Source organism: Melanaphis sacchari, unplaced genomic scaffold (assembly GCF_002803265.2).
Source record: "Melanaphis sacchari strain LSU unplaced genomic scaffold, SCAv2.0 Contig12_pilon_pilon, whole genome shotgun sequence".
Classification (NCBI taxonomy): Eukaryota; Metazoa; Arthropoda; class Insecta; order Hemiptera; family Aphididae; genus Melanaphis; species Melanaphis sacchari.
The window spans coordinates 3,261,775-3,282,822 of NW_020270527.1; the positions used below are offsets into that span (position 1 = coordinate 3,261,775).

Below are 21,048 nucleotides of genomic sequence, written 5' to 3' on the forward strand. Positions count from 1 at the left end.
AGTTAAAAAAATAACTTTGGATGATAAAAATATAAAGCTTAAAATTGATTTAAAAGTATGTCAAACATTGTATTACAGAAAGTTGTCTATTTAATTTAATACTAAATTACTGCATTTTCATACATTAATTATATAAGAATTTATAACAGATATTCAAACCGAAATTTTTTTAATTGTAAACCACGCAGTATGATAATGTTATAGATTAAGTTTATTATTTTTATAAAAATAATTATATTTTTATTCATAAAAACTAACGTGACTTTATACAATATCTAAATTGAGCAATTAAAATATTTAACGAAATATTTATTATTATTTTTAAATTTAATTAGTTTCATTAGTAAAGTATTAAACATAAAAATTAAGAACATAAACTATGGATGTAGTGATGAAATATGGATTGCTCTAAGATCAATAATATTGCTACTTCTCTAACTCAAAGCTGAATAATTATTTATAAAATAAGAGCATATTAATTTAATATTATAAGCCAGTATCGTATAAAATTTAACTAATAAAGCTCCAAATTACATCTTGAAGGAACACAAGTCATTCGATTCTATTTCCTTAGCATCTCTCTTTTCCCTGAGATTATGGACCTAAATATTAAGCCTTTTTGTTCTGATATGTGCTCAAATTTATTATTTGTCTATTTGTGCAATAATCTTTAATTAACTGCAATTATTAATATTTTAACAGAGTGCTATAAAACCATAATTCACTCCACTTTAATACTATTCACTTATTAGTAGGTACCTTCTGATTCATCTTCTGTATTTTTTTTTTTTTTTGACGTTAATACTTTACTACTTTCATAAGTTATCTGGATAAATTTAGTCGAGTTCTGTACCAAAAGTTATAATCAAAAACTATTTGAAGTATGAATTCCTATAATTCATAGGTGTACTATAGATAATTTTAGATTTAAATAACTAAGAATTTAGTTTTTAGTTAACGTAAATTACCGTTATACTATAAAATTTAAAAACGAAGTTTACTGATTCATATTATTACCCTTAAAACATATTTATTTCACCACCTTTGGAGTAGCAAACATTTTTTCAAATTTAAATTAAATAGATGGTTTTCGATAGAAAATTAGATTTAGTTAGTACTTTGTGCGGATAAAAGTAAAAAATTCTCAATAATTTTCAAATAAACCGAGATAAAGAAAAAAAAGAAAATATTAAGGAAAAATATGAGAATTATTTTGCAAAACCAAATTTGTTTTAATTTTATTGCTGTAGTTTAAAGACAAATAACTCTAAATATGTAAAATTTTCAAATTATTTTGTCTCCTAGCAATTTATAGGCATTTGAAATTTTTCATGTTTTTTTTTTTTTCTATATAATATATCAATTTAAAATTGAGTAAAAATACTTGACAATTTAATACAAGGTGATGAATATATAAATTTTTTACTTTAATATTTTAATTTTTAAGGAATACAATTGACGATTTAATGCATAATTGCAATAGTATGGTAGTGAATTGTTGGGTTGATAGATATTTAAACTAAATTAAGTCTGAGAGTAAAATTTACTTTTTCCGTAAATTAATACAATACAATAAAATGAACTTGAATACCTAAGCTTACTTTTGTAAGTGTTGTACTCAACTTTTTATTAAAAGATGATGTAAGAAATGCATTGTGGGTAAATGGTGTTTGGTATGATAAATCAATAAAATAATTTGATTTGGCACTACGCTTCTATTCGCCTAATGTCAATGAATGTGCTAGATTTATGCTTTGTTGTTTTAATATTAATATTTTCTAAATTGTTGATAAGTAGCTAGTTAGCTTAAATATTGTTTATATTTGAATTGCATTTATACTATTGATGTTTTATTATAGCACTCTACATTTGGGAACTAAAATTCACACATTATATATTATTAATGTTAACAGTTCAAAAATGTCATATTATTCTATAAATACGATAATATCGTATATTGCTTATGATCTACTAGCATTTATTTAACGATACAATTATTATTTTCTTTTAATTATGTAATGTAACAATCTTTAAGAAAAGCGTGAATGTAATAAAATTCAATACATATATTTTTTAAATATAGTAATATATTTATGCAGTAGATCGTAGATTAACCGTAGGTACCTCAATTACCTGGTTTGTTAATTATTTCTTGAAAAAAAAAGTATAAATTTTATACTTTTAAGTTTTAAATAATTAATTATATTGTGTACTTTTAACAATACATATGTATTTATTTTATCATATTATACTTACGCGTTATACACATAGTACATAAGTTTTATTTTTAATCAAATAAAATATTTAAATTTATGTTTATGTTGTATTTTTTATCATTACTTGATTTTCAGCAATTTACTCTTTGGTCACAATTAGTGCAGATAATAGACGTTCCACTGTATATATTATACTTATAAAATACAATGTAATTTACTACCTATGCATTCTCTCATCTATATTTCAAGTTATAAATATATTTATTTATTTGATTATTACTTTAGAAATTATCTATAATTTGAAGGAAACAAACGCATTTGAGGTTTTAGTGATCATACTAATTAGTTTAAATAGTAAATGTAAACATCCAATTGCTTATTTTTTTAAAAAAAAAAAAAAAAACGCTGCAAGATTGCAAGTACATCATTTATCAATTATTTAGATAAAATCATTTGTTAATATGAAGCATTTTTTATTTATATTTATGAAATTAATTTGAAATTTGTTACATTATATCTTAGCTAAAAAAATATATTTTAACAGATAAAATAAATAAACAGAATTCCATATTAACAATACCACTTTCCTACATGTTTTAGGTAATTGAAACTTAAAACAAATCAAGGAATGTAATGGATTTTGTAGATAACGTATAAAACAGAAAGTAAAATGTTACGGACCTTGTAATAATGTTGATATTTATATCATAAACCCCGTAATAATCTTGATAATTTATTATATTTATTTTCACGGACCATGTAATAATATTGATAATTTATAACACATGTGAATTGTGAGGTGACTATGATCCATGTAGGCCGTGTAGGGAATGACACAGACAATGAGAGCCCAGGACGGATGGTGTGTGCATTGTATTATTTAATTAAACAATTTAGACACAACTGCACGTCGCGAACTTCTCAGAAAACATCTCAACTTTGCAACTGTGAAAAGACAAGGGTTATCACTTATCAGAATACCAATAATGAAGCGAGGGTACACGTGTCATTGTAAGTCACCACCTCCGCCACAGACTCTCATTGTGAACCGACCATTTATAAAGGCAACTTGAACAAGAGCTCGTTGGACGGTTAGGGATAATATCCAAGACGCTCAAAGGCTGGTTGTAACACCACTCACAATCTTGTTTAGTAAATAGTACTATTTTTGGAGTCAGGTTGTAACACCGCTTACCAATATTCTTATTTCTTGTACTTGTATTAGTGTATTTTTATATATAGGTTTACATTAAATAAAGATTTACTTTATATTTAATATATCAAATATTTTTATTTCTGCGTTAATTATATGAATCAGCGTTGTCATCGGGACGTAACAAAAATGTATACCTATGGGTCACTTAATCAATAATTTTTTTTTTTAATTAGTAATATGTTATTGGTACTCGTCATCATTTAAAAATCTATACACTCTACAAACCAAAACATTAAATCATATAATTTGCTCTACTGTATAGCCTTATAATAAGCTGCGTTGTATAAAGATAACCAAAAAAATTATCTAGATAAGATAATAAATAAAACTTAAAATATTTATCTAGATAATAATAAAAGATAACCACTTTTATCTAGATAAAAACAGATAATTTAAAAAAGTTTCACAATTTAAAGCTTGTATTAATATTTTAAAATGGCTATTTTATAACGAATAAAATAATATTAAGTATTAGATAATTATGATTTATTTTCTTTAAAATTATCTTTATTTAAAATAAGATAAGATATTTATTGGCCAAAAAAAATTAAATCATTAAACATTAATTAATACAGGTTTGTTTGTTTAGTCCAATTCATTACTAAAGTATTTTTCCTCTTAATGGTGAAATTATTCGAATTCTAAATAATTTAATATAATTATTAATAATAGAATAAAACTAAAAAGTAAAATAAATTATGAATATAAGAAACAAAATGTTAATAAAGTATAATTTTCTTTCGTTTTTACTTAGTACCCAATTATAATTTTTAAACATGAATATGATATTATAATTATTTATTTTTCTTAAGATATTGAGTTTTTAACCAGTTTATAGTACCTTAAGTTAAAAGATAGATAGTAGATCCAGTCCATCCAGGGGTTTTAGTAACTATTAGTTTAGATGGTCCTGGTTGGCCAAGGCTTAAGCCATCTTCTATATCATCGAGATTATCCTTATGAGATCTTTTACTGCGAGAGTAAGAACCATTTTTACATCAAAAATTAATAATGATAGAAATATAGAATGTTGCATGATTGAATGAAGTATAATTGTAGTATAGTAAAAATTATTGAGTTTTATCATACAGGCAGACGGTTTTGTAACTTTTATTGCATATCGTTGATCGCGGTACATATACTTTTATATTTTATTAATAAAGTTAAATCTATGAAAATAAGTTTATGTTCACTGATTAGTAATTATTACTGTTGTTTATTTGCTATTCTAAGTAGTAGTTGGTTTTATTATTATTTATTAGGTACTTTATTTATGATAATCCAAGTTTACAATTAGATATTGTTATTTATGGAACATTTCGGCCAGTGAGTTGATAATGTTGATATACCGTGTATTCATATAACTGTATGTGTTTTGTTGAGAACCCTTGCACCCATCTTAGATTAATAAGCACATTAATAAAAATAATAGTAGAGCAAGCAATATGTTCATTTTTTTAAGCGTCTGCGTCGCTATCAGTCGAGTGTAAGAACCGCGATTCGTACAACACTGTCTTAACAATTATTTTTCTATAATTAATTTATTTTAATAATAAATGATTTAGAAAATTAAACAGATTTTCGTTAGTGTTTGTCTAAAACCCCGAAAAATAACGAACTCTTTAATATTAAGTAGGTATACTCTTCGGGAATCAAACCAAAAGAGGATACAACAGTTTACTATTTACAATTATATTATAATACAATAACTATTACTGATTAGTCATTAGAATATATTTATAAAAAATCGTATTTACTAACTACTAAACCCGTATAACATATTTGAGAATAGGTACGAAATATAGTCGTAACTTATAACATAACATAGTGATATTATTTAGATCCAGTGATTTCATTTTAAACAAGAATTACCTATAATTCTTATATTTCTTATAATTAAAATCTATAATACTCTTGTGAGTTATGATGAAGATAAACAATGAACAACGAAAATTAACTTGAGCGTACAAACATCCAAGTCATACAGTGTGTTGAGTAACAATAAATTTTATATAAATATAAATTAAATGCGCCGTGGCTGTAGAATGACGTTGCCGTCGACTACCTTGTGTTGTATTTCCGGGACCAATATTTCGCACAGCAACATGCGTTACATACTACGAGACACTCAAACTGAAGGTATTTTCAAAACATAGAACTTAGAATTAAATCAAATAGAAAAAAAACTATAAAATTCTCAATAAAAAAAAAAATAAATAAATAATTTTATCTAGATAATGCACAATACTGATGGGAAGTGTGTTACATTTTAATTAAATAATAAATTATTGTACACGAAAAATGATTATGAATGGAGACAGACAGTTTACCTATCTATTTTTTACAACTGTTTTGTTGAATAGTAACAGGAATGCCATATACGAGATACGAGAAGAAAAAATATTGTTAATATTAATTTTATTTTTTATAAAAGAAATTTTAAAAATGTTAATTTTTTGAAATAACAAGCGTGAAGTACCATTTCCACCAAAAGTATATTTTTTCCTTTTTCATCAAATTATGTGTTGATGAATTCCCTAATCTGACTATAATATCTGTATGACAATTCCAATAGATCACTCCATACAGTAGGTATTTACCAAAAGTACGGACTTGTTTGTGGGCCACTAAATATTCATTTTCTCAACTGATTCGAAATCTCAATTCGTCTCATATTATACCTAATCAAAATCTTCTATTCATGAAACTAAAGCTATATATTTCTATTATACCAAAACTATAAAATGTAATAATATCCGTACTGTAATTAAAAATAACAGAAATAGTAGACTTTAATAAGACGTTGCTTAGAAGGATTCACAATCAACTTGTCGTGGAAATGGTTGCAATTAACGCGAAAAATCTTTTATTTATTTGATAATATTACAAGTCACCTTTATCACAATTTGTATTGATTAGAAAAATGTCCGAAAAAAAAATAAAGCGTACTTACATATAGTACTAACTCATTATGTCTGTCAAGAAGTCCAAATGATGTAACGATTAAAATAAAACATTTCATATTTTTGAGCCCAGTGGCGTGTTTGCATGGTAAGCCGATTAGACCCGGATCTATTCAATTTTTATTTAACTATTTAGTTTTTTTTTTTTTTTGTCACAAGTAAAAATATTATTAATATTTATTATTGAATATCATCATTATGATACCACTGATACTACATTAACTGAAAACAATATAAAAATGTGCTGTGGATCATTACTTATTAGTTATTACACATCTATGACAATACTATCACAATCAGCTTATAAGGATTGGAAGATTTGTCCATTGTCTAAATGTCGTCTAGAGAAGAGGTACAAATTACAATTCCACTGTAACTGATAATGTTTTAAAAATGAACAATTTGTTGTTATTCTTATAGAATTAAGACTGAAGTTAAATTTCTTGGTATTTAATTATTAATTAATATTTCTGAAAATATTAATCTGCTTTTTAATATTCTTAAAATAATAAATTAAACTGTTATAAAAAGGATAACAGCCAAAATTGGAAATCCAAAAATTCACTACTAATATTATTTCAAATGATAGGACAAATCTTTCCTAATAGTTATAAATATACTACAGAATAAAACGGGTCTACCCAATTATTTTGTGCTGGACACGCCACTGTTTGTGACATGTTTAAAAAAAGAAAAAAATTACTATAAATCTATAAATTATTATATTATAATAATTAACAATGACGATGTTATTAATAACATAGAATACGTTCTATATATTATAGAGTCAGCTTATGGTTTACTTGGATATAGTTGTGTGAAAACATGTTACCATGGTGGTGAAAAAAACATTCTTTCGTAAACTTGTTGTTTCATTCATCATAATATATATTTAAATTGATATTAGTAAATCATATTTATATTAGTAGTACAATAGGTTGAACTAATATTAGATCAAAAACAAATTGTATTATAGTATGTTATATTTTAATAGGTTATGGTAAAATGTTTTAAATTCCTACAACTAATGTTATTTGAATTGGTCATAACAGAATAAATAAAAGTATTATTTTTCGTTTAAGTATAAACATGTCATTAATATTTAAACTTAAATATTGTATCCAATCTTCAAGTCTCAAGTATAAATATTATCAATTTTATTAATTTTAACTTTGAATAATATATAATTTTTTACAATTTTGACTAAGTTTGACTATGTTTCAACTTCCAACTGTCATTTAAAATTACAATAGATTTAGATAATTTAATTTTATTAATTCTAGCAAAAACACAAACAGAAATGTTGTATTAAGTTTTCAATCTGTTTTATATAGCATGTATGCAATATTGTTTTAACAATACTCATTGAAAAATAATCGTAGTAGGTAGTGTAACATCGAAAAATTAAAATTTTTAAAAACTTATCACAGTCTAGTTTTAAGTGCAGTGACATACACATAATTTTTGTATGGGGAGAGGAGGATCAGTTGTAACAAATTATCATGGAAGGACAATTTTTAAATCTAAACATTAAAATAATAAATAATAATATATGTTATATTATATTTAATACAGTTTATTACAAAATTCTACAACTTACCTATCAATTATAATACAAAATCAAATTTCTTTAAAAAAAAAATAATTCAGCCATTACTTCTTCAGCACTGATAGGAATATTCCTGAGCACTACCATTAATGCTAGGCCATTTAGTCGCTCCTAAAACAAAAAAGATGTGTATGAAATAACTCATACAAAATAAGTAACTAATAATAATAAAATAAATTTATTTATATCGTTTACAAAAATATATATATATATATTACCTCTTTTATGGTGTTCCTTAAGTAGGTAGGTATTTAGTATTTTTAAACATGAAAACATCCTTTCAAGTGTAGCAGTAGACACATGATAATGTATTAAATATTTTTAGTAATTTTCATAAATAAGTTCATTATAGTATTTTAATGTATCCAATACAGTCTTTGGTTGTATATTTAATTGTTTGAGTTTAACATTCCACATTTTTAACTCTGCTCTGACAGTGTCAATATCAATGTCAGAGAAATAAAATTTTACTAGCTCATTAAACTCAACTGGTGGATCATCTAACTCGTATCAAAATAAACACTGAAAACCTTAAACATGAAATAGTACATTTATTTGGTAATATTAATAACAACTAATAAGCAAACAATGATATGTTCTAACCATTAAAAACATTTTTATATTCTAAAAATCAGTCTTCCTATTGACTTACAAAAGCATCGATGAATGGAATACATATAGTTTTTCAAAAATAGGTTTCTGGTTCAAGTTCTTTTTTATCATTTGTTAAAGGATTTACTTAACTTTGCTCTCTTATTCAGATGATTAATTAAATAGTTATATCCAAAAAATCAGCCATTTTCTAATAGAACTTAAAAACATAATTCTAATGTATAAATATTAGTGAGAGTATAAATAAAATTTAATTAATTTAATAATTATTAGTTATTTTTGCTTTTACAAACATCTTATGCAATTTGACATCTATGTTATTTCTCAAAGATTTAAGAGTACCTATTGACATTATCATGAGCAGTTCCAACAGCTTCTCTTAAATCTCATGTCACAATGTTTGTCCTCAATGGACTCCTAAACCACTTAACCGATTCTGATGAAATTTTTACACCGTGTGTAATTTGGTCCAACTTAAAAGACAGGATATAGGGTATGGACCTAACTCCTGTGAGTTAGAGATTTAGAGACAAAAACCGAGTTACACCGGTGGCACCCTCTAGCAGATAAAAATAAAATATAAATAATAATACAAAAATCGATAATAGCAGGGCTTGAAATCGATTAATATCGATAAAAATCGAAAAAAAAAAAATATTATAAAAGTTACGTTACCATGGCCACAATAATTTCAATTTATTTTATTTTATTTTATTTATTTATTTATTTATGTGCTATGATAACATGCCACCGAAAAAATCTAACTTCAACAACGCGAGCAGCAAAGGGTCACGACGCAAACGTGTTGAAAGAGCTCAGCAATTACCAGAACAAATGGAAACAAGAAATGCAGCTCAAAGAATTAAGACTGCAGAAAGTCGTGCACGAGAATCTCAAGAACAGCGTGACGAACGTCTGCAACAGAATATTACGAGAACAAGAGCGGCACGAGAACGAAACATAGCTACAGTACGAGAAAGAGATCGACAAAGGTAACGGATCAGCCGCTCATTAACACGTGCATCATTCGTTCGGCTTGCCTTTGATTATGCACCAGATATTAACTACTCAGCGCATTCAATGATTGCTATCGGTGGAATGGATAAAGTATGTCAATATTGGCATATTCAAAGCTAAGACATTGGGGAGACTTTACACGGTACATCCAAAGCAACGTGAGTGCTTCTATTTACGTTTGTTATTGGTGAATGTTCCCGGACCAACGTCTTTTGAATTTTTACGAACAGTTAATGGTCCAGTATTCAATGCATACCAGGATGCATGTCGTGAACTGCAATTGCTAGAAGACGATAACCATTGGGACTTAACGCTTGCCGATGCTGCGTTGACATCAACACCGAATAACATTCGCCAGTTGTTTGCAATTATTTTGACGACATGTTATTCCTCGCAAGCACAAACTTTGTGGGAAACATATAAAAATTGTATGACAGAAGACATCTTGCACCGAATTAGACACATAAATCAATGCCAAATTAGAGATTATACACCAGAGATGTACAATGAAGCATTGGTCATGATCGAGGATTTATGTGTTCTTATTTCAAATTTACCACTTAATCATTATGGTATGCCATCACCTAATCATCCAGCCACCGACTTAGTCAATACCGATTTACAACGAGAAAATCAATATGACCATGGAAGTTCAGCAACAATTATCATGAACAGTGAACCATTACTGACAGCAGAACAAAAAATTATTTATGATCGGATTATGCTGGCTGTTGCTGCTGAACAAGGCGGTTTTTTTTTCTTGGATGCACCCGGTGGAACCGGTAAGACATTTTTAATATCGTTGATTCTTGCCAAAATACGGTCGCAACAAAAAATCGCATTAGCTGTAGCATCGTCAGGCATTGCGGCTACTTTAGGATGGTGGGCGAACAGCACATCCAACATTCAAGCTGCCATTTGACGTTCATAATAAACCAGATGCAATGTGTAACATCAAAAATAATTGTGGAATAGCTGCAGTGTTGCGGAAGAGTTCTATAATAATTTGGGATGAGTGCACAAAGGCACACAAATATTCACTTGAAGCACTAAACAGAACTATGCAAGATTTAAACAGCAATAATAAACTTTACGGTGGTGCTATCTTACTTTTGTCTGGTGACTTCCGGCAGACCTTACTGGTTATATCTCGCTCTACTTTCGCGGACAATTTTTGCACTGTTGTTCAGGATAAAAATGATTTGATTCAGAGTATTTTCCCGGATATACAGAATAATTATTTGAATCATGAATGGCTTAGTCAACGGGCGATTTGGCAGCCAAAAACGTTGATGTTGACGAAATTAACTTCCAGATACAACAGTTGTTACCAGGCGATCTGATGTCATTTAAATCAATCGATACTGTTGTTGACGAAAATAAAAGTGTAAATTTTCCGAATGAATTTTTAAATTCATTAGATATCCCTGGAATGCCACCACATAATCTTCGATTAAAGATTGGTTCCCCCATTATTCTCCTCCGTAATTTGAAGCCACCTCAATTATGTAACGGTACGCGTTTGGTCATCAAAAAGATTACCAGAAACATTCTTGAAGCAACCATTTTGTCTGGGAAGTTTAAAGGAAAAGTGGTCCTGCTGCCACGTATTCCGATGATACCATCAGATTCTACCATACCCTTCAAAAGGCTACAGTTTCCAATTCGTTTAGCTTTCGCCATGTCTATAAATAAATCTCAAGGTCAAACAATGTCCATTTGTGGTTTAGATTTGGAAAATCCATGTTTTTCTCATGGGCAACTATATGTTGCGTGTTCACGTGTTGAGAAACTGTCGAATCTATTTGTGTTAGCTAAAGACAGGTTAACCAAAAGCATTGTGCACCGATTGGTGTTAAATTAAATAGAAAAATTAAAAGTATTTATAATTTAAAAAATTAGATATTAACGTTTAAAAGTTTAAGACTGTCTGCTTAATATCAAGTGTAAGAACATTTAGCCACAGCAACGCGTGGCCGGGTCAGCTAGTTAATTTATATTTGTTGAAGTTGTTTACATGAAGGTTGTCTATAGAGAATAAAACCTAAAATAAAAATAAATGATTAATACATTTAAATGAAAAAAAAAAAAAACTAGATAAATGTATTTAATATTATTATGAAAATGCATAGGTATAATTAACTTTAAACACATATTATTATTATTAGATATATTTATTTTTATGACTTGTAAAGATATTAAAAATTTGGAATCTATAGCTTCAATTAAAAGTTAGCATTCACAGAAGATGCATCAAACTACTTGGATATAGTTTCTAATGGGGAGACTACATATGGAAATAGTTCTCAAAATCATTTAATGCATCATATTGTTGAACCCACCGTGTTGCACATTAACGTTTTGATTTTTGGTTCCAAATCACTAATTAATTGCTGTCAAAATTACATTCTGACGTTTAAGAAAATTAAAAAAAAAAACAATTTATTTTTTGTACTGTCCCTAAGCAGTTTCTAATTTGATTGGATATTGCAAGCAGAAGATACAGGTAAATTTAAGATATGCGCCACACAATGCACATATAAGGCTTTGAAGTATTGTGCTCTAATTATGGTTTGAACTCCTTTAATGTGCCCCGACATATTTTATACTCCATCATATCCCTGCCCACAAATATTATCACAATTAATTCCACACGAGTTGAGATTTAAAACAACATCGATAAAATTATGTTCAGTAAAATAAATACTTGTTGTAACGTTGCATTATAAATTACTATTTAATATTGATGAAGCTAAATTTTTTCCTGTTAAACTAAAACTTTAGTAAATTTTATAAAACTTTTGTGAATATTTGTATCTTTTCCAGACTCCAAGTACTAACAAAGTATCAGATACAAATTATTGTAAGTTGCTCCTTTACAGATACATCCTAAGTTTCATTAACTAATACACTAAAATAGTCCAATTCATTAATTTCTCTCACAAGTTTTTTTTTTAAAATTATATCTCCATAACTGTTTATAATTTAATTTTAAATGAAAGGACTTATATATTTGTTTTAATAGTCCAATGAAAGAAAATTTTTTATGTGCTCAATGTCTTTAGTTTTATATTTTAATATTTCACCGAAGTTTCCTTCATTTACTTTAGATTGTTCTGTAATTAAATAGGTAATTTATATCTTCAAACAATTTTCTATTATAACAATGATTTGCTGATCCAGGAAGTATAAATAAAACCATATATTTATTACAATTTAACTAATCATCAAATTAAATTGAACCAAAACCTTAATAGCCTCTTAACGCAAGTTCTTGGTGGCCACATAACATTATATATTTTATCAGTGGTGTATCCAGGATTTTTTTTTTTTTTTTTTGGGGGAGGGGGGGCACACACTGTCTAAAATTTTACCATATATTATACTACCTACTACCAAAAAAAAAAAAAAAAAAAATAAAATAAACCAACTATTTAATATTTATAATGCAAATAATTTGTTTATATTTTCAGTCAACCATTAAGTTAATATATATATATATATATATATATATATATATATATTATACATAATAATAAATAGTAATAGTAATTTAATAATAAAAACGGGTTAATCCCAACAAAATTATAAGTGTATAAAAACAATAGTAATAATTGTATAAAATTATTTTTATAGATTCTAAAGATTCTCGTACAGTTATAACATCATTTAGTGCTTTTGATAAGTCTTGTTGTTTACTTTGAAGAATTTGACTTAAATTTAATGTATAAGAAAAAATAACATAAATTTTTAATTATATATTTAAACAAAGCATTATTAAATTTCAAACTTGCCTTTCTTCATTTAAACTGTTTATTATTTCTGATTCTGTTTGCATACAGATGTTCAAAAATCTATCAGCTTTTAGCAATGCTAATTTGTGATATTCATGATTAACATGGTTGTTTAAAGTCTTATAATTATAAAAATGAAGAATAATGTAATTATTTTGTTGCATTTTTAAATAGGTATGTAAAAAATACATCTTAATACTTACTTCTAAAGCTTTTTTTAAACTATCCATCAGTTTCACTTTAAGTACACAAAGCTTTTGACCACCAGCTCCACTAATTTTTGAAAAAAACCACCCTGTTTAATTTCTGAATATGCTAACCACTTGTAAAATTTGTAACCAACAATATTGAAATTTAAGATTTCTAATTTTATTCTTTTCAACTAATGGAAATTTATAGGTTTCTGTCAGAACCCATAATTTAGTTAAAAATTAAAATTTGTATTAGTTAATTAATAAAAAAATAACCAATAAATAGGTAATTAAAAGTAATAACATACTACTTATTCATTCTAATCATTCTATAATATAATAAAAATGTATAAATCATAAATAAATTCAACAATTTACTTACAAGATTTTTTTCATTATCTTTTAGATCACAATTTAAATTTTTTGTAGGTGTTGTATTGCTGGTTCAGCAATTTCTAAACCATCCATATCCATATGCTTTAATATTGGAGGAGTAAGAATAACGGAACCATCATCATAATTTCTTTTTATAATTGTATGAGTTACCACAGAAGCCGAGGATGATTTAAAAAAATCGTTTAAAGTTTGTTGTCTCCACATAATTATTAAAATTTTAAATGTACAATTTAATCAACTTAGTATCTCGGAATAGTTGGAATAACATTATTATGAATTATGAGTTATGACTATGAGCACTATAGAATACAATATAAATACAAACAAACGACGAGTGACGAATGACGATTGACGAGTAACCGGATTCCGAATATTCCGATTCTCATTTATATTTGATTTTTGTTTTTAGATAATAATATTTATTTATCAATCATTATTTAGCCTATTTTTAGGTTTCAATGAACAAATTATAGATAACCAGCATTACCACAAAGTTGATAATATTTTAGTATTTTAGTACTAATTTCAAAGTAATGAGCATTACTTATTAGTTATTACATATCTTATTTTCTTAACACTTTTTGTAATGTAGGATATTCTATTATTATTCGCACAGATATGCCGGACATCGCGCGTCGTCATAAATCGTAAATTCGTAATAGTGTTTTTATCGGCAGCGATGACAGCAGTAGGTCGTTCAAATTTTATTCTTATAAATAAATAATAAAATTATATTTATTCATTATTATTTATTCCTATAAAATATTATTATATTATATGTTATATGAAATTAATATAACAAAATATTAATATGATTACAGATTGTTCATTACTCATTAGTTAACCATTTGTTATTTGTGTGACGAAATGAAAACTTCCAAAAAATCCTATTTATTTTTTTATATTTCCTTGTGACGCCCTTACACTGAAAACAAAATTTTATAAAATTAAAAAAAAAGCTTATGGCCTATGAGGGGATTTCAGATTTGACCCCTACATCCCCCTTGTATACGTCCCAATGCGGCTATGCTAAATGACAGTTATTTCACAAAGATAACTGTCTAATTTAATTTTCTTGGATGTACAAAATGATAGACGTTTGTAAAATTATTGATAACGATAAGAAACAAGCACTATGTAGGCAATTATAAGTTATAAGTGTTATAACAATTATTTATTATAGTAGGTAATCATTTTGAAAATAATTCTTGTGTTCTTTATCACTTTTGATTATCATAGCAATTGTGAATAGTTTATTATGTCATTTATATTTAAATATTTATTTTATATTATTTTATTAGTTATCAGTTATCACTTATTACTATGCAATGTGATATATTTCACCTAAGTTGGAAATAAAATATTAACCATCGTATTTAAGTATCTTTGACAAATAGTTTATGGTTACTGAGTACTAACATATGAAATGACACGTAAAAAGATTTATTCTGTGTTAACATGTATAGAAAAAATAGAATTTTTAATAGCAAGGCATTTCTTTAAAAAGTTGAAAATTGCCAACATAGAGTATGATTATTAATGATATATGGAGACATGGAGTTTTAAAAAAAATTTGTATTTACGATTATTCCTTTATTATCCTCTCTTAAGGCACAGAACTAATCTTAAAACATATACTTGTAATACAAAAAAATTATGATAGTGTTAAGAGAAGTTGGAGGAGGAATAATCGTTAATAAAATACATAAATATAAAAAAAATCTGATCGGTGGAGTCAGTCCTCTGTATATTGTCTAGTTGTAGGTAAAAATAGTAGTTTCATCAAAATGTTAGCTTAAAATATCTATGAAGAAACTTGTACTAATTATGTATTCAATATTTTTAAATTAATGTAAAAACAAATTATCAGAAATCCTGTATTATATTTTTAAGTTTTAAGTATTGAAAACTACAGAATAATTTTATAATTTTAACGTTTAATGAATTATTAATGTGATCAAAATATAAAGTTTATAAATTAGTTATAAAAACAATTTTGATTATGTAATTTTTATTTTACTAATTGTTGTGGAAATCAACTATGAAAATATTCTTACTACATTTTTAAGTTTTATGAGTTATGAGTCACTTATGACTTATGAGTCATAACTACTCATAACTTATGATCAAGCGAAAAATTTTTGATAAAACTAAAAAATTTTAAAAATCAATAAATAGCTCAAAGTAATACTAAAATATTTTGGATATCATATCATACATAGAAAATATTAACTTAAATTTATATTAAGTAAAATTGTTAATGTCTCTACAGTTATAAACTGTTGAATACAAAAAAAAAAAAAAACAAAGTTGATTTTGTTAAAAATTAGTTTTGTGTAGATACTTTTATTTATTTTAATATTTTTTTCCCCAATTATTTTGTAAATTATAAAATAATTTAAGTAGATACTTTGAAAACATTTTGAATGTTGAAATGTCAATGGTGGAGTGGGTGCGACCTTTCTACGGGTATGCCACCATAGATTTAACGATGATAATCATTAGGACGATATGTTTAATGAATAATAATAATATTATAATTACGGTGTAATCAATGTAGGAGTGTATAATTTTAATGTAAGGGGTAGGGGAATCTTGAGCGATAAAAACACGTTTTATAACTAAAGTTTAGGCACGGATATGATGTGTCAGGCTTTGTATTGCATATTATTTGAAATATATTTTTACTTAATTTTATTATAATTTATTAATAGAAATATAATGCACTGGTCGACTTTGGTCGCGAAAATTTGTACACACAGCGTCATTAATAAGCACAATTTTAAAAGCTAAAAATGTAAAGTTTACGAAATAAAAATTCACCAGACCCTTCGGGCTTCGACTAAATTATAATCGGCGGCATCGACGACGTTGGTGACTCCTGTGATCGGCCTCGGGGTTTATATGCTGGGGATGAGAGCTGCTAGCGTGCGGGTGTAAACGAGACTCACGCCAACGTGCGTGTGTGTGCGCAAGCGCATGCCGGAAAATCCGTTTTCTCGTCCACGGTCGGAAAATCAACGTGCCAGTTCTCCAATGACTCCGGCGCCGTCCGCACATGTCTGGAACGCCGATTTGTACTGCCGAAAGACGATCAGTCGCACGTCCGTTACACCGCCACTGCAACTGTTGTCTCCGAAAATTCGCGTGTAGAGTATTGCCGTGAGACCGTTACCGTTGATCCTCGTATACCAGACGAGGGGCACGTCGCTCGACATACGGCATTGACGGTCCCGTACCGACAGTGTCATTATGGAGGTAGTAAGACCGTCATAGCCACGGCACACGTGCAACATACTCGCTTCCACAGCCCAGCTTAACACAATTTATAAAATCCGATTCACAGTAACGTTAACTCCCATGTCGTGTAAGTACGAAATGTTTACTGTTGTCGTAATGGTCGTGGTGGCGACTTGTGCGACGACGTCAATCCTAGGACAACCAGATAAACCTACAGGTACGTACAATAAAAGAGGTTTGTGAAAAATATAAACATTAAAATAGTTTTTATAATATATGATCACCTGTATATGTTCATAAAAATTTCGAACTCTAACTTTTTATCCATTTAGTAATCTATAAAATATATTACATACTTTTATATAAACCTTAATTATATAATGCATAATATTCGTCTTAACTAGAGTAAACGTGGTTATAAACATAATATTAATGACAATATATTAATTATATTTCTCATTGATATTTGGTAAAGGTTAAAAAATAAGTTTAATAAACATAATATTGTATTATTGAAGTATACATTATTATGCTAGAGACCTTCTACATTGAACTACAGTTTACATTACAATTATACAAAATAGTAAATACAAATGTTAAATATTAAATAATCAGAAAAATCATGGGGGTATTTTTTCTAGTTTAAACTTAGATTTATAAAAAAAACTTTTGAATCTTAAGTATTTGTTTATTCACTTTGAGAACTAATACATTAAACACAAAATGCTTATAACTTTATTACAGCACAAAATACAGTATAGTATGTGATTCTTAACTTTGAGGTCAGATTATTTATAATAATCTATAAAAAATTAAAATTTATTAGGTTATATTATAATATTTCGAAAACCTTATCCTTATGATCAGCTAAACTTCAAATATCATGTAGCACTTTATCAATACCTAGGTGAGAACGGATATTCAGGACTGTGGCAATACAAATTATTTTACAACATCAAGCAACAGTGAAACGTATTTTTTTTTATTTAACCACTTGATAAAATAAAAATAAGCAGAACTAGATTACATTATTAGTGGAAGAGTACTAAAAATATAAAATACCTAAAGAGTGTAATTAAAGCATATTTTTTTTTTTTTTTAGTACCTAGTCGCTAATACTTGTTTATATAATATTTACAAATTAATTTGTACTTAAAAATTCATAAAAAATTGAATTTCAGTAGGTACCTGCTTTTAAAAAAGCAATATTTAAAATGATGTTTAATATTTCTATAACATCTAAATATTAATATATAAAATGTCTTTGTTTATAACTGTAATAATTGCAATCATATACCTTGTCACTAACCAATATTTTTGTTTCTTTACCACGCTTACCTATTATATTAGTCATGGATGATGATGTTCGCTAATAATTTGAAAAACACAATTAAACATAAATACAGACTTTTACATACTTAAAAAAAGATATATTTTATAATTTTACCCCTATACCGCGGGTCGAGACTATATCATCAATAATGGCTGCCTACCCCAATTTAAATTAAACCACGACTAAAAAATATTACCAATTTACTAATTCAGGGTATTAAATTTTCATAATGTAACACAAGTGATACCTTATTTTTGATCTGGCCATATTGTTGCGTGTATTTGGAAGTTAAATATTATGAAATAAACCAATTGCTAATTCTGAAAATTTTGTTTTTTAAATTTAAATTTTATACATCTATTGAATATCGATTATTAATCTGATAATAATAATTGATGGTTTTTAATAATACTGTTATGCAGAAATAAAATAATTCTAATAATTTGTTTCCAGTAATTTAGTACTAAGTAACATTAATATTGTTAATATCAGTAAAATAAATCTAAATGTCTTAGTTTATAATTTTTATACACACCATTAGACGTTTTGTTATTGAACATTACTCATAGATTTTTATTTTCTCCGTATAAAATAAAAACTCTGATTTTTTATTTAATTAATTTTATGATGTATGATTAGATGTTATGTATTACGCAATAATATAACACTCTCTTGTAATTTAACAGTTTTAAATATGAGTTATTTTATGATAACTAAACTTAGATGTTATTATTAAATGTGGGTTTAATATTAGTAATAAAAATAAATTAATTTTGATTCGGTTTATATTTTATACTATCATTTTTAAATGAAAAAAATACATTGTTTTGTCAGCCAATAAAGTAATTTTATTTTAGTAAATTTGTACAGCATAATTTTTAACTTTTGCAAGTTATTGTACTACATGCATAAAGTTTATAATTTCTTTTGAAATGTACCTATAACATGTAAGCAACTTCAAAATATATAAATTTCTTTTAAATTATAATATTTTGCGTAATATACACTCAACAAACAACTTCGAAAATGTTTAGATAATATTTTTCTTCTTATTTTCATGTTTTTATAACACAATGTACACAAATTATAATCATATTATATAGTTTTAATATACTTATTTTAAAAAGCTTAAACTATATTATATTATTATAATATATCCAAAATTATTAAATTGGGAAATAAAATAGATATATTTAAAAGTAAATTGAAAAAAAAAATCAGCAACAATTTATTATTATTTGACGGACAATAATATTATTATATTATATACTAAATGTATATTTATATTATACAATTATATACTTTTCTGAAATGTGAAATTATTATTTTAAATTATATTTAAATTTTAACTATAATAATATTAAATAATTTAATATATATAATTATGATAGGATATAATATGTAAATATTTATATTTAATAGTTTATAGTAAATTATGTACACTATGCATTACTAAAGCGTTATTAAAAAAGTCTTAAAATTTTTTTATAGATAAAAAAAATAATAAGTTGAGGAAATACTGCAATTTTAATTTTGTAATATTATGTAAATAAAGTAAGTTGAATTTTTTTATATTTATTATAACAATTTTGATTGAATATGTTTTATTTTGATTTGTTAAATTTAAATGTTATATGTATTACTATTTAGTCGTATTATCTAAATCAAGTCACTGAGTAGGTACGTCATTGACGGATCTGATTAAATTTATTGGAAGAAAAAGCGCGTTTGAACTAGTAAGAAGTTGTTAATTTAAAGTATTTTATAGTTTTTTTATTATTTTATTTACAAAAAATAATTTAATTAAACATAGTATTAATGTTTGGTTAAAACTTAAAGTGCAATAAGACACAAATTTAAATTATTGTACAAAAAATACAAATAAAAGCCTTATCTATACAATACGTTGATCGGTTATACTTTATAAAAATAATTAAATTTAGAATTAATACCTACTATAACATTTAGTTGGTATATGGTACCTAAAATATATGCACTATAATTTAAAAATTTTCAACAATACTCAGAGCGCTTTTGTATTTTAACTTGTGGAATTCACATTCGACTTGATTAAACTGTTGTTGGTTGCAATAATAAATATAATAATAACGTTGCAGATCAAAATATATTAATTATTCATTATTTTCATATATTTATAAGTATAAGGGATTAAGTTGTTTTATTTTCTGATTTTTAGACAAGCAATTTAATAATTTTTTTTATTTTATATTTCCATAAAGTTGGTTAAAATATCTTCTGAAGTATTACCATGTGTTGTAATTGTTTTTTTTTAAATTTTTAAATTTTTGTTAAATAAGAGATATATATATTGATTTTAATGTTGTATTTTCATGACAACATTTTTATATAGGTAATTTTTATTTTTTTTTCGTTCATAATTTTCTACGCAAGTTATCGTAAATTTAAGAAATATATTAATATGTCGATAAATAATCAGCAT

The 21,048-nt window shown here is 26.0% G+C and overlaps 4 protein-coding genes and 1 pseudogene across 4 annotated transcripts in view; 4 read left to right on the plus strand and 1 right to left on the minus strand.

The window, feature by feature from the left end:
• LOC112591248 (asparagine-rich protein) overlaps window positions 1–720 on the plus strand; it is a 4,026-nt gene extending 3,306 nt beyond the window's left edge. The window contains 1 exon segment of the mRNA XM_025335005.1: window positions 703–720. Within this exon segment, the coding sequence (XP_025190790.1) occupies window positions 703–720 (18 nt within the window).
• Window positions 721–9,360: 8,640 nt separating this feature from the next.
• LOC112591249 lies at window positions 9,361–10,555 on the plus strand. The gene is made up of 2 exons (XM_025335006.1): window positions 9,361–9,585; window positions 9,725–10,555. Exons 1-2 carry the CDS (start codon window positions 9,361–9,363, stop codon window positions 10,553–10,555), a joined length of 1,056 nt encoding a protein of 351 aa, XP_025190791.1.
• Window positions 10,556–10,577: 22 nt separating this feature from the next.
• Window positions 10,578–11,497, plus strand: LOC112591250 (ATP-dependent DNA helicase PIF1-like). The gene is made up of 2 exons (XM_025335007.1): window positions 10,578–10,775; window positions 10,895–11,497. Exons 1-2 carry the CDS (start codon window positions 10,578–10,580, stop codon window positions 11,495–11,497), a joined length of 801 nt encoding a protein of 266 aa, XP_025190792.1.
• A 1,920-nt stretch (window positions 11,498–13,417) lies between these two features.
• On the minus strand, window positions 13,418–14,218 carry LOC112591251 (annotated as a pseudogene).
• A 2,844-nt stretch (window positions 14,219–17,062) lies between these two features.
• Window positions 17,063–21,048, plus strand: part of LOC112591148 (locomotion-related protein Hikaru genki) — a 121,983-nt gene continuing 117,997 nt past the window's right edge. The window contains exon 1 of the mRNA XM_025334859.1: window positions 17,063–17,471. Within this exon, the coding sequence (XP_025190644.1) occupies window positions 17,375–17,471 (97 nt within the window). The 5' untranslated portion in view covers window positions 17,063–17,374. The remainder of the gene's footprint in view (window positions 17,472–21,048) is intronic.